The sequence below is a fragment of the Camelina sativa genome, chromosome 5, assembly GCF_000633955.1.
Source record: "Camelina sativa cultivar DH55 chromosome 5, Cs, whole genome shotgun sequence".
Lineage (NCBI taxonomy): Eukaryota > Viridiplantae > Streptophyta > Magnoliopsida > Brassicales > Brassicaceae > Camelina > Camelina sativa.
Window position 1 is genome coordinate 30245048 of NC_025689.1, and position 13594 is coordinate 30258641.

The window sequence follows — 13594 nt, forward strand, 5'->3', positions numbered from 1 at the left end:
AAAAAAAAAAAAACATAAACCATTTCAAATACTAGAAACATTCATGGCCTATTTTTATGAAACAAAATGATTCGGTTAGAAACTTATGCAATTTAGGTTTAAATAACTAAAAGGCAGTGAAAAAGAAAAGAACAAAAAAAAAAGCAATTAAACGAGGCGTCCCTACGTGCTTCCTTGCAGTTTCTGACGGTTAGTTCATGAAAAGGTACCTCAAATACATATTTAAAACATCGAAAAGAGAATCACAAGTAAATAAACATCGTTTCTTCATAGCACAAACAGATCATACGTACCATGAAGAATTCCTCCAACGGCGACCAACCCATCCAAAGCCGTGTCAAGGCCAAGGCTTGGTCGACTGATTTGTGCGAATGTTGGATAAACATAAACTCATGTTGCTTGACTTGTTGGTGTCCATGTGTTGCCTTTGGACGCATCGCAGAGGTTGTAGACAGAGGATCCACGTCTTGTGGTGTGAGCGGAGCATTGTACATGATCATATTCATGCTGACCGGGTTCGGAGGAAGCAGTCTCTACTCTTGCTTTTACCGAACAAAACTAAGAGCCCAGTACAATCTCAAGGAGAGACCTTGTTGTGACTGTTGTGTCCACTTTTGCTGCGAGCCATGCGCTCTTTGTCAAGAGTATAGGCAACTTCAAAACAACAAAGCCTTCGACTTGTCCATCGGGTGGCATGGGAATATGGAACGACAAGCACGACTTGCGGCTGCATCTGCATTTGCGCCTTCCGCTCCTCCATCGCTTCAAGAGCCCATGTCTAGATTGAATTAGATTTGTTTATCTATATATCAACAACAAGTTACATATCTACGAGACACTATGCATGTCTATTAAAGTTGTTTGGATCCCGTGACGTTATTTGTATCGCATTTGGTGTGTTGAATATTTTGCTGATTAATAATTAATATTCTCTGCGTGTCTGTCCTTGTGGTGTGTAGCTTTCTCGTTATTCTGTTCTACGGAATCTTTCGAAGGACAAATTAAAGTAACCAATATGGGAATTTAATATTTTCTCTAAAATGTATATTTAAGTACACTAGGCGAATATTAACAATCTCAACAACGTTGAAAATACATATGTATGGAAAAAAAAACATTGCAAACTTGTAAATCCAGTTAGGACGAACTCCAACAAATTAGACAAAAATCAAATTAAAATTGATTGCTAACATGTAGAAAGTGGAATTGTTGATTATACAACTTTACTGTTTTAAATCGTGCAATGTTGATATATGGAGCAGACCGGAAGGAAGTGTACACTATTATTATGTTTGAGACCTTTATACATATATAACAAAAACAATCAAACTCAACAAACATGAAAATGGGTTTGTCCCACTTTTGTCAACACTGTCATCCTCTTATGATGCATTATATATCCCACGATTCCCACCTAAGCTCCCTTCTACTTGCCCACTCTTTGATTGGCTTAACACAGAAATTACCAATCAACCTTTCACTACTCAAACTTCAACCAACTTTTCATAGTAATTTTAACAAAGAAAAATTAAGTTATTCAGCATGCATTTATTGTTATTTTAAAATGAATGTAAAACTTATTCACAAAAATTGTATGTAACCCCATTTATTGTCACATTACGATTTTTCACCAAACTTTGCTTTTTAAATCCTCATTCCTGTTTACAACATTATCATATACCCATATGATTTTAGCTACCGAAAAATCCTGCATTTATATTAAACTTTCAAAGAGCAATTACCAAACAGATCTCTAATATTTATTAATGATGCTATCATGCTAACTTAACTGTACATTAAACAACTAAACTGTTACTATACACACAACATATTGTAATGTTTTATAAAAAGAAAATCATGCTAAAATGTTGCCTTTACGTAGATAATATATTAATGATAAAAAGAAAATGAAAAGATTGGTGCATGAACAATGTAGAACAAAAGTGGGCAATGCATCTTTTTGGTAAGTGCATTTTGACAAAACCCTTCACAACCAATCCCATACTTCGTCTGACTCTATGCCGTTGAAAAATGGGAGACTATCACCCACCACCACAATCTTTTCATGTCCACGTGCCACTTTCAACTTTCCAATATATATTATTTATCATACGATTTGGTGAATGGAAAGCTATAAGAGAAACTAATAATAATATCACTACAGTCCATCGACTAGCTCACAACGAAATAGTCACGTTGAGTTTTGCCTCCCACGCTCATTGGATAAGAACAACCCTTTTCTAAGTCTTATTCACACGTTTATGTTGTATCAGCAGTGACGACAATTTCTTTAAAATAAAGTTTTAGAGAAATTAATACATTCTAAAAAAAAAGGAAAAAATTAAACAGAGATAGTTGTGACTTAGAGTTAGATCGTACAGAAGTATTAATCGTCAAATTGTTATATTGAAGAAAATCACGTGGTACCTTCTGGTCCTAGAGATTTCAACTACATAATAAATAACAAAGAGAGTAATAGCCAACAAATTTAGTTTGGTTTCAATTATTGATAGTGTTTTGATGATAAAGTATAGTTGAAAATGTTTTCGACCTTACCCCGTCTACATCACCCTCCATTATACAACCTCCTCCTATATAAGAAGTCTCCAACTACATCAATCTCCCAAACTCTACTAAGAAAGCTTTCTTTGTGTCACGAAACTTGCACAAATCATACATAAAATTCAGAAACATGGGAGCCACCACATTGACCCATGTGACCACCATTAACCCTAATAACACAAACATTCATGGACCGGTCGTAGACGAAGTGGAAGGCCTTATAAGAGTTTACAAAGACGGCCACGTGGAACGTTCTCAAGTCGTGCCGTGTGTGGGTACTTCACTACCCCTCGAGCTCGGCGTCGCTTGCTCCGATATTGTCATAGACAAGTTGACCAACGTATGGGCACGTCTCTATGTCCCGATGATGACAACGACGACGGTCTCTAAGTTACCGTTGATTGTCTACTTCCACGGTGGAGGATTCTGCATCGGCTCAGCTTCATGGTCGTGTTACCACGAGTTCTTGGCTAGATTGTCCGCTCGCTCGCGGTGCTTGATCATGTCTGTAAATTACCGTCTAGCCCCTGAGAACCCTCTTCCGGCAGCTTACGAAGACGGGGTCAATGCCATTATTTGGCTCAACAAAGCAAGAAACGATACCTTGTGGGCCAAGCTATGTGACTTTGGCAGGATCTTCTTGGCCGGAGACAGCGCCGGAGGCAACATCGCGCACCATGTCGCAGCAAGATTAGCATCCACCGAGCTAAAGCCACTGGAGATAGAAGGAACCATCCTGATCCAGCCTTTCTTCGGCGGGGAGGCGCGTACTGAGAGCGAGAAGCGCGTGGGGAACAACAAAAGATCGGTTCTGACACTGTCGTCTTCTGACGCGTGGTGGAGGCTGTCTTTGCCACGTGGTGCAAACAGAGAGCATCCGTATTGTAAACCGGTGAAAACCAAGTCGTCGACGGTGATGATGAGGACGCTGGTGTGCGTGGCGGAGATGGATCTGCTGATGGACAGAAACATGGAGATGTGCGATGGTAGTAATGAGGAAGTGATCAAGCGCGTGGTGTATAAAGGCGTTGGTCACGCGTTTCATGTTCTCGGTAAGTCTCATCAGCTTGCGCACACCACAACTCTGGAGATGTTGTGCCACATCGACGCTTTTATCAACCACTACGAGCCCTTTAATTAGTTCTGTCTGATCGTCAAAAAAAAAAAAAATAGTTCTGTCTATGGTATAGTCTTTTTTTTCTTTTTCATAGTGGCTCTCTCTTATATATTTGTATCATACGTACTATTTTTGTGTTGTATATCATATAGTGAATATAGTCTTTAGTGATTCCTAGAAGATGTAAGTTGTGTTGATTCAATCAAGGTTCATTGTTACATATCATCATATCACTATAAAATTGGTTTACGAATAATTTTTGTAGTATAAATTATTTTAAAAATTTGTTTTAATTAACTTTCAATAGATCACCTTCAACAAATACGATNAAAAAAAAAAAAAAAAAAAAAAAAAAAAAAAAAAAAGAAGAAGAAGAAGAAGAAAAAGAAGATAAACAGACTTCTCAATAGAGCAGCGTGCATGCTGTTGGATGGGCCATATCCCATATAGGTGCATGGCTTGGATTGATGAATCTGGACAACACTTTGTAGGTTCAAGCACAAAAAAATAATATTAAGATATGAAATTCAAAGGCTTTTTTTTTGTTAAAAGGTTGAGATTTGAGATTAAAGATGTAAGAATATAACTACTAATAACTTAAATAATGTCTTGGAATGAATCAGACACTTCTAGTGGCGGACAAATTGTAGACAAAAAGACTAGTTCGTGGTTGGTTTTGAAGGCAACCTCAATTTCTTGTTCTTTCTCCATTTTAACCTATGTTTTTTATTTTATTTCTTAGAGTACAAAATCAGCATTATTATCATTCGTGACTTTTGGAACACCAGCATTATCAATGTAAGACACTAACGTTGACCATATCTTTTTCTGCCACTTTTTTTTCTCTTTGGATATAATGGCAAAGTTGAAAACATGTTGTGGACTATATATATAGACCATTTTGTTTAGGTGTTATGGGTTAGGATTTATGATTAAGAATTTAGTGTTTACGTTTTAGGACTTGATTAGTTTAACATTTTACAGCTTACTTAGATTTAAGAATTTAGGGTCCAGCCTTTATATAATGGGTTTTATGAAAAAAAACCCTCCAAATAATTTTTTTTTACAACTTTACCCTCCAACTCAGGAAAATGCAGGTCAATACCACCAAATCAAAAGTCACCCGCAATATAACACCCTCGAACGTGTATAGATTTTGTAAACTGTGTATGTCTGTATATGAGTCTTAAAACTACGTCGTTTCTATATTTTAAAATTAAAAAAATGGGTTGCAACTGAGATTCGAACCGTAGACCTTCATAACAAATTAAAACATGAACAACCACTAAGCTGCAACAACATTCCAGAAGAAGCGGACCAAAGAACATATAAAACCTCTGATGACGGAGATTTCGTTGCTCAAACCCCTTCTCCGTCCGAGCACGGTAGCTTTGGCTACGATAATTTCTCCAAATGTCAGCCACCGGTGGATTCTCCTCTTTTAATGGTGACGGAGCTTATGGATCTGAGAATCCTGCTCTTCCTCACCTAACCAAGAGTTTTCCTCTGTTTCGAGTTTCCTCACGCGAATGATGCTAACGGAATTGGCGGTGGCAGCAGGGACGATCTTTGCTTCCGATGGTGTGGTTTCTCCAGATCCAAATGAGATGAGGGAGGAGGGGTTTCAACGCCGTGACAGCGCCGATTCGTGTTCCAATTCAGCTAGTTTACGCAGGGGCGATGAGATATATATATGTTGGTCTGGTAGCTAAATAAAAGTTGACGCAGCATAGTGGTTGTTAGTGTATGGGCCAGTCGTGGGGGTCTTGGGTTCGAATCTCAGTTGCAACCCTTTTCCTTATTTTTAAAATATAGAAACGACGTAGTTTTAAGACTCATATACAGACATACACAGTTTACAAAATCTATACACGTTCGAGGGTTATATTGCGGGTGACTTTTGATTTGGTGTTATTGATCTGCATTTTCCTGAGTTGGAGGGTAAAGTTGCAAAAAAAAATTATTTGAAGGGTTTTTTTGCACAAAACCCTTATATAATTGACTAAATGTTTATAAAATTTAGAGTGTCTTCACAACTAATTTATTTTTGTATGCCACAGTTTTACTTATATTAGATATTGTAAGAAGTTCTAATAAAGATGCATCAAGGTTGACTTATATTCTGTTTCTCTAGAAAATGATTAGAAAAAGTCGAATGCAGTAAACCATAATTTGATGAACGCCTTGAACAAGTGAAGGTTCTCTTTCATTTCTCAAATTTACTAAGGTGTTTGGGCATAAACCACTATCCTGGACTAGAAGCAAAAGCGAAGTGTCTCACTCACCACTAAGTACCATATCTTTACCTTTCTTTCCTTTTTATACTTCCCTAATTCTAAGCTACTTCTAACCTTTTCTAGAAGCAAATACTTTTTCTAGCTCGTAGAAGCAAATTAATTGATGTGGTCAACTTGCTTAAGAGATTTTTAACTTCTCTCTGGTCAACTGGTCAACTAAATACATTTACAAATTATAATGTGGATAATCTTCTTTTTTGGGTCTAATATGGTCAAACTATTTATGTAACAACAGGTTTCTATTTTTGTATTATTACAACAACTAGTTTACATATTACACTGTAAAGTTATTACTACATTTAGATAAATCGTTATCAACCATTTGATATCTCATCTTCGTCTATAAGTTTTTTCACCAACAATTTTGACGTTTCTCTTCTCTAGCTAATCTTGTGTTGAAGGTCTTTTTTGGTGCGTATGTCCAGCTCCAATCGAAAACAAGTATAAATTTTTTTTTCTTCCATATTTCTCTCTCACAAGTCTTGAGAAAAAATTATTATTTTCTTCTGCTCAAAAAAAAGTTCTAACAATTAACGTCGAGAAAATCAGTTGAATTTGGTATAATTGTTATTAATAAAACTGAAAATGTATGGGAATGGGCCGGTGTTTAAGGCGGAGGGGACGTCGTTCCGGGATCAACCGTACGCCGAACAGCTTCCTCAGGGACTATGGACCACCGGTCTTTGCGATTGTCACGAAGATGCTCACATTTGTACGTTTATATATATATATACCAAAACGTATCTCTTCATGTTTGATTGATCTTTCTATCTTCTTTGTTGTCTCAAATCAAATGGGTTTGTTTCTTGTTTTAGGTGTTCAGACAGCTATAATGCCATGCATCTCCTTCGCTCAAAACGTCGAGATCGTAAACAGAGGAACCATACGTAAGAATTTACAATATTTTAGATAATAACATCAAATTTGTGTAAACAAAACAAAATCTAAAAAAGTTGGATTTGGGGGGACATGCAGCTTGTATGAACGCAGGTTTGATTCATCTAGCGTTAGGCTTTGTGGGTTGTTGTTGGCTTTATGCGTTCCCAAGCCGGACCACCCTTAGGGAACATTTCGCATTGCCTGAGGAACCATGCCGTGACTTTTGGGTCCATATCTTTTGCACCCCTTGCGCTATTTGTCAAGAATCTAGAGAGCTCAAGAACCGCGGCGCTGACCCTTCCATCGGTATTCTTCTAAATCCTTTAACGACATCTTTAAAAAAAAAACAAATTCAAAGACCAGATGCATATATTGTAAGCAAGGTTGTTTTTTTGGTTGAATAAATTTAACATTCATTCAAAGAATAAAAAAATAATAACAAAAACAAAAACATAAAATTAAGGNAAAAAAAAAAAAAAAAAAAACAAAAGATTAAGGTTCCACAAGATTAACAGAATATGTAATCTTGTTTTTGGTGATATTCAGGTTGGGTTTCGAATGTAGAGAAATGGAGCCGAGAAAAAGTGACTCCTCCCATAGTAGTACCTGGCATGATGCGCTAGCTGATATACTTGTAATACGATGTAGCCATTATCTCTTACGGTTTTTAACTTTTATGTAGATAATGTAAGCTTCTTGTGTATCTCAGATTAGTTAGGGGAAAGTAAATAACAAAAAAAAACGTTGATTGATTCTGAATGGTAACGTTCACTACCGACTAAAATAAACAGATGATCTAAGACGCTAAAGAGGAGAGAGCTTTTTGGTCTTTTCATTAAAATATGTGAATTGTGAAAATCTTAAGACCAGAACTATGCTTTCCTTCGGTGATGACTCATATAACAAAGCTTCTCTAGTCTCTTGGTCGGGCTAACCAAAGAGAGCTAAGTGCTCTAAGCCGAGAAATATAGTCGTGGATGACCAAAAAAGCGCGAGCAGCTTGTCGTGTGGTGAGAATTCTGTGTAGCTGTTGCAGAGTTTGTTGCCTTAATAGATCTGCCTGCAAAAACGTAAAAACCTTTTTCAGGTTCTTGATTTGTAATAACAATTATTGTGGTTGTCTAGAGAAAGAGAGAGGCTTTGTCTTTTTTTTACCTGGCGAAGGAAGTTTTCGAGAGTGCCAAGTTTCCCCATAGCCATAGCCATATGACCCATATAGTCAGCAACATTTGCTGAAGAGTTTGGACCCATTGAAGCAGAGGAAAGTGTCTCAAGAAGCGATTGTTGCAACGCTTCCATGCCTTGTGACAATGCATCTTCTGCTTGCTGAGACGACTGTTGAAGGTTGCAGATGCCTATCAACTGCTGATCAGTCAACGGATCCACATGGTTCCCCAATATCTAACACAACATAGTTACCAAACTATGAAAAAAAAATGAACAAAACCAATGATTGTGAGAATAAAATGTTTTGAACCTTTTCTTTTTTTTTACCTTAAGTAACTCAGATGATCTAAATCCACCTAACCACATGAAAAATCTCTCAGCAGGCGTCTTCCACATGCCTGAGAGCATATGAAAGACGTCAACTTTAGTGCCAATTCCTTTTAGCCTGAATATTTCATTGTAGTGACTCATCACAGCATCTACTAGCATGCGTAGCTCGTTGTCACCTAACTGAGAATTCACACCCGATCTTAAGTCGTTGATCAGCCTTTGATGTTCTTCTTTCCAACGTGTATATTCCAATTCAAATGAAAAGGCACCTGCAAAAATCAGAAAAACCAAAAATTCATCCTTAGTAAGACGATCACTTCCATGTCACCAAAAGAGCCAAGATGTGTTTTATGTGGGATTCTGATAAGTCTTACCATTTCCAGCTGGCAAGTGTGTGTGATTCGCTGTAACTCCGCTTTCAACCACACTTCCCTGAACACAAGAGAAGACCATTAATACAAATCAATAGAACTTGAAGCTTACAGAACACATTTAAAGAAGTTAACAGTGTTGAATTAGTCAGTTTCAGACCTGTTGGCGAGCTCGTTTGAGCTCTTCCTCCAGCTGCGCTAGCCTGACTCGACTATTCTCAAGTTGCTGAACATATGCCTATTAACAGACAATGCAATCCAAAATATGAAATAAATACAAAGATGGTGGAAGATGAAAAACACAGTTCAATGATTCAGATACACTATACCTTTTTTCTCAATCGACTTTTCCTAGCAGCCTCACGGTTCTGAGCCAGTCTTCTAAGTGTCTGCCAAGAACTCAATACATCAATGCTCATTCCACCCAAAAACAGATCCAAAACTAAAGTGATTCAATAAGAAAATCTACCCTTTGTTCACTAGATTTCACCTTGGATTGATCTGAACAATTTGTAGCCAAAACCACCCCTTGATGAACCCCATTTAACTATATAACACAAACAAACAATATGCATCATTGTAACTGAAAGCCATGGGCCAGTAGTAGAAAAAGCATTATAACTTTACAAGGAATTCCATTTTTTAAAAGCCATGGGCCACTGAATTCCATATTATATATCAACAAAAAGCAAGAAACTTTACAAGCAACTACAGTTTTATAAGCAATGTGGGTCAGTTAAAGTTCATATCATCATAAACATAAAAAGGAAGAAACTTTACATGAAGTTTGTAAGTTCAACAAACCAAATCATCCATGGTGTGTCACATTAGACCAAAAAGAACCAAAAAAAAACAGACAAGCTCTTATTGAAACAGACATAATCTGAGCAAACAATATAGATCGAATTCCAAGGTGACATATCAATGAGGAAAAACTTTATAAAAACCAAAAGGGACAAAACAAAACACCAAAGTGAAGAAACAAACAGAAATGAAAAGAAAAAACAGAATCTTTTAATCTTATTTTTAGCGGATGGTTTAAACGAAGAAGACAAAGGAACAAAACCTGAGTCTTGTCATCAGTATCAATATCTGTGGAAGTGTCAGTATGTTGACTGTTATCAGCCATAGCTGAAACCGAATCACACCAGTTCTCTAAACTGCCGTTCACTTCTCCTCCTCCCCCTCCTCCTACTCCTCCTGCTACCAACCTTGTCCCTTTCTGATATACTAACTGCCCTGTATCCAAACACTCACCTTCTACTTCAAGTCTCTTCCTCAAGCCACCACAATCCATACCCTAAAACAGAGTATACATACATAGTATGAGGAAAGAAAAAAGAACTTCTTTTTTGCTTATTATAAAAATTTTGAGTTTGATGAAATGGAATCAAACTCTTACCGTATCAAACGTCGTGTAGTGTAAGTTGGCTGAAGAAGCAATAGTGACATCTGCAAAAAAAAGAAAAAAATGAAACAACCAAACTTGAGATTCCTCCAACAAAGCTTAAACCTTTTTTGTGTACGTGTATGTAAAAGTAAGATGAGAAAGAAAGAAGCTGACTTGGACTTAAATCGAGAGGTTCATCATGATGAAACCCATTGACTGGTTGATGAAACTCTTCAAGACAAGTATCTCCTCTGTTTTAAAAACAGAGAAACAAAAAAAATATTATTTTATTTGTCTAAGCTTTTGAAAACTTGGGAGATGTTTGTTTATACCTGAAGAAGTAAGAGGATTGAGAGTAGAAATCAGGGTTGAAAGGAACGGTCTTGAAGCTGCTCTGCATTGTTTAAAGAAGAAGAAGAAGAAGACAAAGACACAACACCACACCAACAAAATCAGAGAAAAAGAAAAGAAGTGAGCTTTCTTCTAGAGTTGGGTTTTCAGAAAGTTAAAAGAGAGGGAGAAATGAAAAAAATTCATTAAAGAGGTGAAAAGATGGCGAATCAGTACGGCTTTATGAGGAGAGGAGGATTCATCATTATTATAAATAATATACGAATTATATATAGACACAAAGACAGAGACAGAGAGAGAGAGAAGAATCAGAGAAGAGATTTTGAGATTTTAATTTGATGATATATAAATTAAATGAATTGCGTCTGAGAGGGTGGGATTTTAGTTTCCCAATAACCAACACACACACCCACGTACCACCTCTTTTTTTAATTTCTTTCTATTGTTATTACTTATTACTACACTCTTTTTTTTTCTCTTTTGGTAATGTATAACATTTGCTGTCTAGTGTCATTTGGTTTTGAAACATTCGTGAACATTTCCATAATCGTAACTCTTTTCAGCTTTGATTATGCGCTAATGAAGGGGGATTTCTAGTTTCCCAATCACCAACATACACAAAGAAAATCTATAGTTATTATTACTGTTTTCTTCTTTTGGTATGTTACATTTACTACTAATTTGCTGTCTTTTGTGTGTCATATAGTTTTGAAACACTCTTGAACATTTCCATAATCATAACTCTTACAGCTTTGATTATGCACTAATGAAGGGGGATTATAGTTTCCCAATCACCAACACACAAGACACAACTACGGTTTTTTTCAGTATTTTTAAAAAATCTTTTGTTATTATGACTCTTTTTTTCTCTTTTGGTATGTGTATTTACTAATTTGATATTTTTGTGTTGTGTAGTTTTGAAACATTCGTGAGTATTTTCATAACTATAATAACTCTTTCATCTTTCATTATGCGCTAATGAAGGGGGATTCTAGTTTACCAGTAACCAGCACACACAGCTACGGTACCACCTCTTTCCAGTATTTTTAAGGGTGTATTTTACTGATTTACAAACATTTTAAATCATAAAGATCCTTTGTTATTATTACTCTTTTCTCTTTTGGTATGTGTATTTACTAATTTGCTGTCATGTAGTTTTGAAACAGTCATGAGTTATGCGTTAATGATCAAGGAGATGTGAGATATTCTCACTGATATATGCAGTTGGACTGACTTCAGATTATATTTCCACATTAGTGCGATGAGAATGTGAATTGGTTAAATTATTATCACATAGAGAAGTACTAGTTGTTTCTTGACTTATTATAAAACTTCATAAGTTGAGAGTTCTTTATTTTTAAGACTCTGTAAAAAAAAATTCTTATATCTATATCAAACCATTATAATACAAAAGTTTGAAGAAATTAATACTAGTGATATAATGTAATATTAACGTTGTAACAAATTTCTTTTTTTTTTTGGCAACATTGAACCACAACAGACAACTCACTGCTAACATTTCAATATTTTTTTCTAGTAATAGAGACACATAAAATAAAATTACATGGAGATGGTGCTACACACTTCCGCATCAACCTTCCGAGTCACGAATATTTATAGATGGAAGTACTCTATGAGTTTCCTATCAAAAACTATTGTTACTATTGAGTCTCATATTCTATTTCCAGTAATTCTCACACATCCAATATTCATGAAGTAGTTATGAACAACCCAAACATGGGGTCAACTTAGAGTTTGTAAGTTGCATCAGATATTAATCATCGTATAAAGCTTGCTTAAAGTCTCTTTTTGTTTTCTTCCCATAATTTTCCCCATATTTACATGAGAGACATAAAGACATCCACATAAACAATAAACAAAACAATCAACAAAATATTAAACTTAAGAAAACCCTATTTGAAATTTGATTAATTGCTTCTAGTCGGTTAGCTTAAAGTTAGAAATTGTGGGGAGGACAATCGTATTCGAATGTCTCGAGTGTCTTTCGAGAATTTAAATAAACGATTTTATAATAGTAATTGTTATTATTACAAATAGAAAACATATTTTGTACTATATGCATGGAATAAAAATGTGTATATATTTTTGTATGTATATGTAATGGAGAGCCTGATACAGAGAGTGTCATTTCCATCTTGTTTTACTGTCTGCCAAAGTTGAAAATGGCCTCTCGACCACTGCCACTCTCGGTTTTTATTTTTATTTTCCCATGCACAAAAGATTACAAAAAAAATGTTTCAAAAATTTTGTTTTTTTCTTTTTATATAATCTAATTATTTTAACTAGCATAAATAGGAAAAGCTTATTATTATGACTTCTTCTAATCGATTAGTCAAACTTGTAATTAAGATACTCATGAATCATGATGATGTATTGTTGAACGATGCGTTTTCTATTCTCTCCTGTATAATTGTCAAAAGCCTATATAGCCTCCTAAAAGCTGTTATTTTCACAATGAGTATTTATATTTATTAATTTAACTTAATTAACTTATATTAAGTTAAAATTCAAAAAACAGATATTAATAAAATCTAGTTACCATAAAACGGGCACTAGTCTGGCTGGCTGTGGCTTCTGCCCTGAAGTTGATGTGATGTTGATTGAAAGCAAATTAAAAATCTCCCATTATCATAGTAATCTTTTTAATAAATGAGTGAATTCTAATGACTAAAAAAGAAAACCATATTAACTTTATATTCAGTGGACCGATGAAAGAAGAGAAGAGAGCATTAAAAAGAAAAGCTTTGCTTGAAAGAAACATCTTCCTCATATCTCTATAAATGTAGAAACTATTACTAGCTTTGTTTTTTTTTTTTTTTTAATGATGAACTCAAAAATTAAGTACTACTAACATTTATTACTGTCTCCCCTATTCTAAAACCAGCAACTCTCGTTTCTCTCGGAAGCTACCATTGACTTTTCTTTTACCAAAAACATTCACTCATAACTTGGAAAAAGATGCAAATGTTGTTATTTGGTATAAACCGGGGGGAGGGGGGAACGTACCAATAATGAAATGGTTTTGGACAAGAGAGTAGTAGTAGTAGTACTTAGTACCATTGGCAGAGTCAATGACGTCTAGGCTCTGTTTAGTCTTGTGGGTATTTCT

The 13594-nt window shown here is 35.5% G+C and overlaps 5 protein-coding genes across 6 annotated transcripts in view; 4 read left to right on the top strand and 1 right to left on the bottom strand.

Annotated features, from left to right (window-relative positions):
• The window catches only part of LOC104789710 (protein PLANT CADMIUM RESISTANCE 11), a 5933-nt gene extending 5827 nt beyond the window's left edge, over positions 1 to 106 (top strand). Inside the window, exon 2 of the mRNA XM_010515363.1 lies at positions 97 to 106. Within this exon, the coding sequence (XP_010513665.1) occupies positions 97 to 106 (10 nt within the window). The remainder of the gene's footprint in view (positions 1 to 96) is intronic.
• LOC104787910 (protein PLANT CADMIUM RESISTANCE 11-like) lies at positions 275 to 899 on the top strand. Its single transcript, XM_010513568.1, has one exon. The coding sequence runs from the start codon at positions 295 to 297 to the stop codon at positions 790 to 792; it is 498 nt and encodes a 165-aa protein (XP_010511870.1). The 5' UTR covers positions 275 to 294; the 3' UTR covers positions 793 to 899.
• On the top strand, positions 2541 to 3935 carry LOC104787911 (probable carboxylesterase 6). The gene has a single exon (XM_010513569.2). It carries the CDS (start codon positions 2693 to 2695, stop codon positions 3701 to 3703), a length of 1011 nt encoding a protein of 336 aa, XP_010511871.1. The 5' UTR covers positions 2541 to 2692; the 3' UTR covers positions 3704 to 3935.
• LOC104787912 (protein PLANT CADMIUM RESISTANCE 12) lies at positions 6329 to 7478 on the top strand. The gene is made up of 4 exons (XM_010513570.1): positions 6329 to 6688; positions 6792 to 6863; positions 6952 to 7161; positions 7402 to 7478. The coding sequence occupies exons 1-4, from the start codon at positions 6562 to 6564 to the stop codon at positions 7476 to 7478; spliced, it is 486 nt and encodes a 161-aa protein (XP_010511872.1). The 5' UTR covers positions 6329 to 6561.
• On the bottom strand, positions 7585 to 10753 carry LOC104787913 (transcription factor PERIANTHIA-like). 2 transcript variants are annotated; one of them, XM_010513572.2, is made up of 11 exons: positions 10446 to 10753; positions 10288 to 10364; positions 10126 to 10175; positions 9790 to 10023; positions 9214 to 9270; positions 9053 to 9112; positions 8884 to 8961; positions 8727 to 8784; positions 8350 to 8621; positions 8011 to 8256; positions 7585 to 7915 (listed from the first exon to the last, which is right to left on the bottom strand). In XM_010513572.2, exons 1-11 carry the CDS (start codon positions 10511 to 10513, stop codon positions 7769 to 7771), a joined length of 1347 nt encoding a protein of 448 aa, XP_010511874.1. In that variant the 5' UTR covers positions 10514 to 10753; the 3' UTR covers positions 7585 to 7768. The 2 variants fall into 2 exon arrangements, with proteins under 2 accessions (XP_010511874.1, XP_010511873.1); XM_010513571.2 differs by having other exon boundaries at positions 9193 to 9270.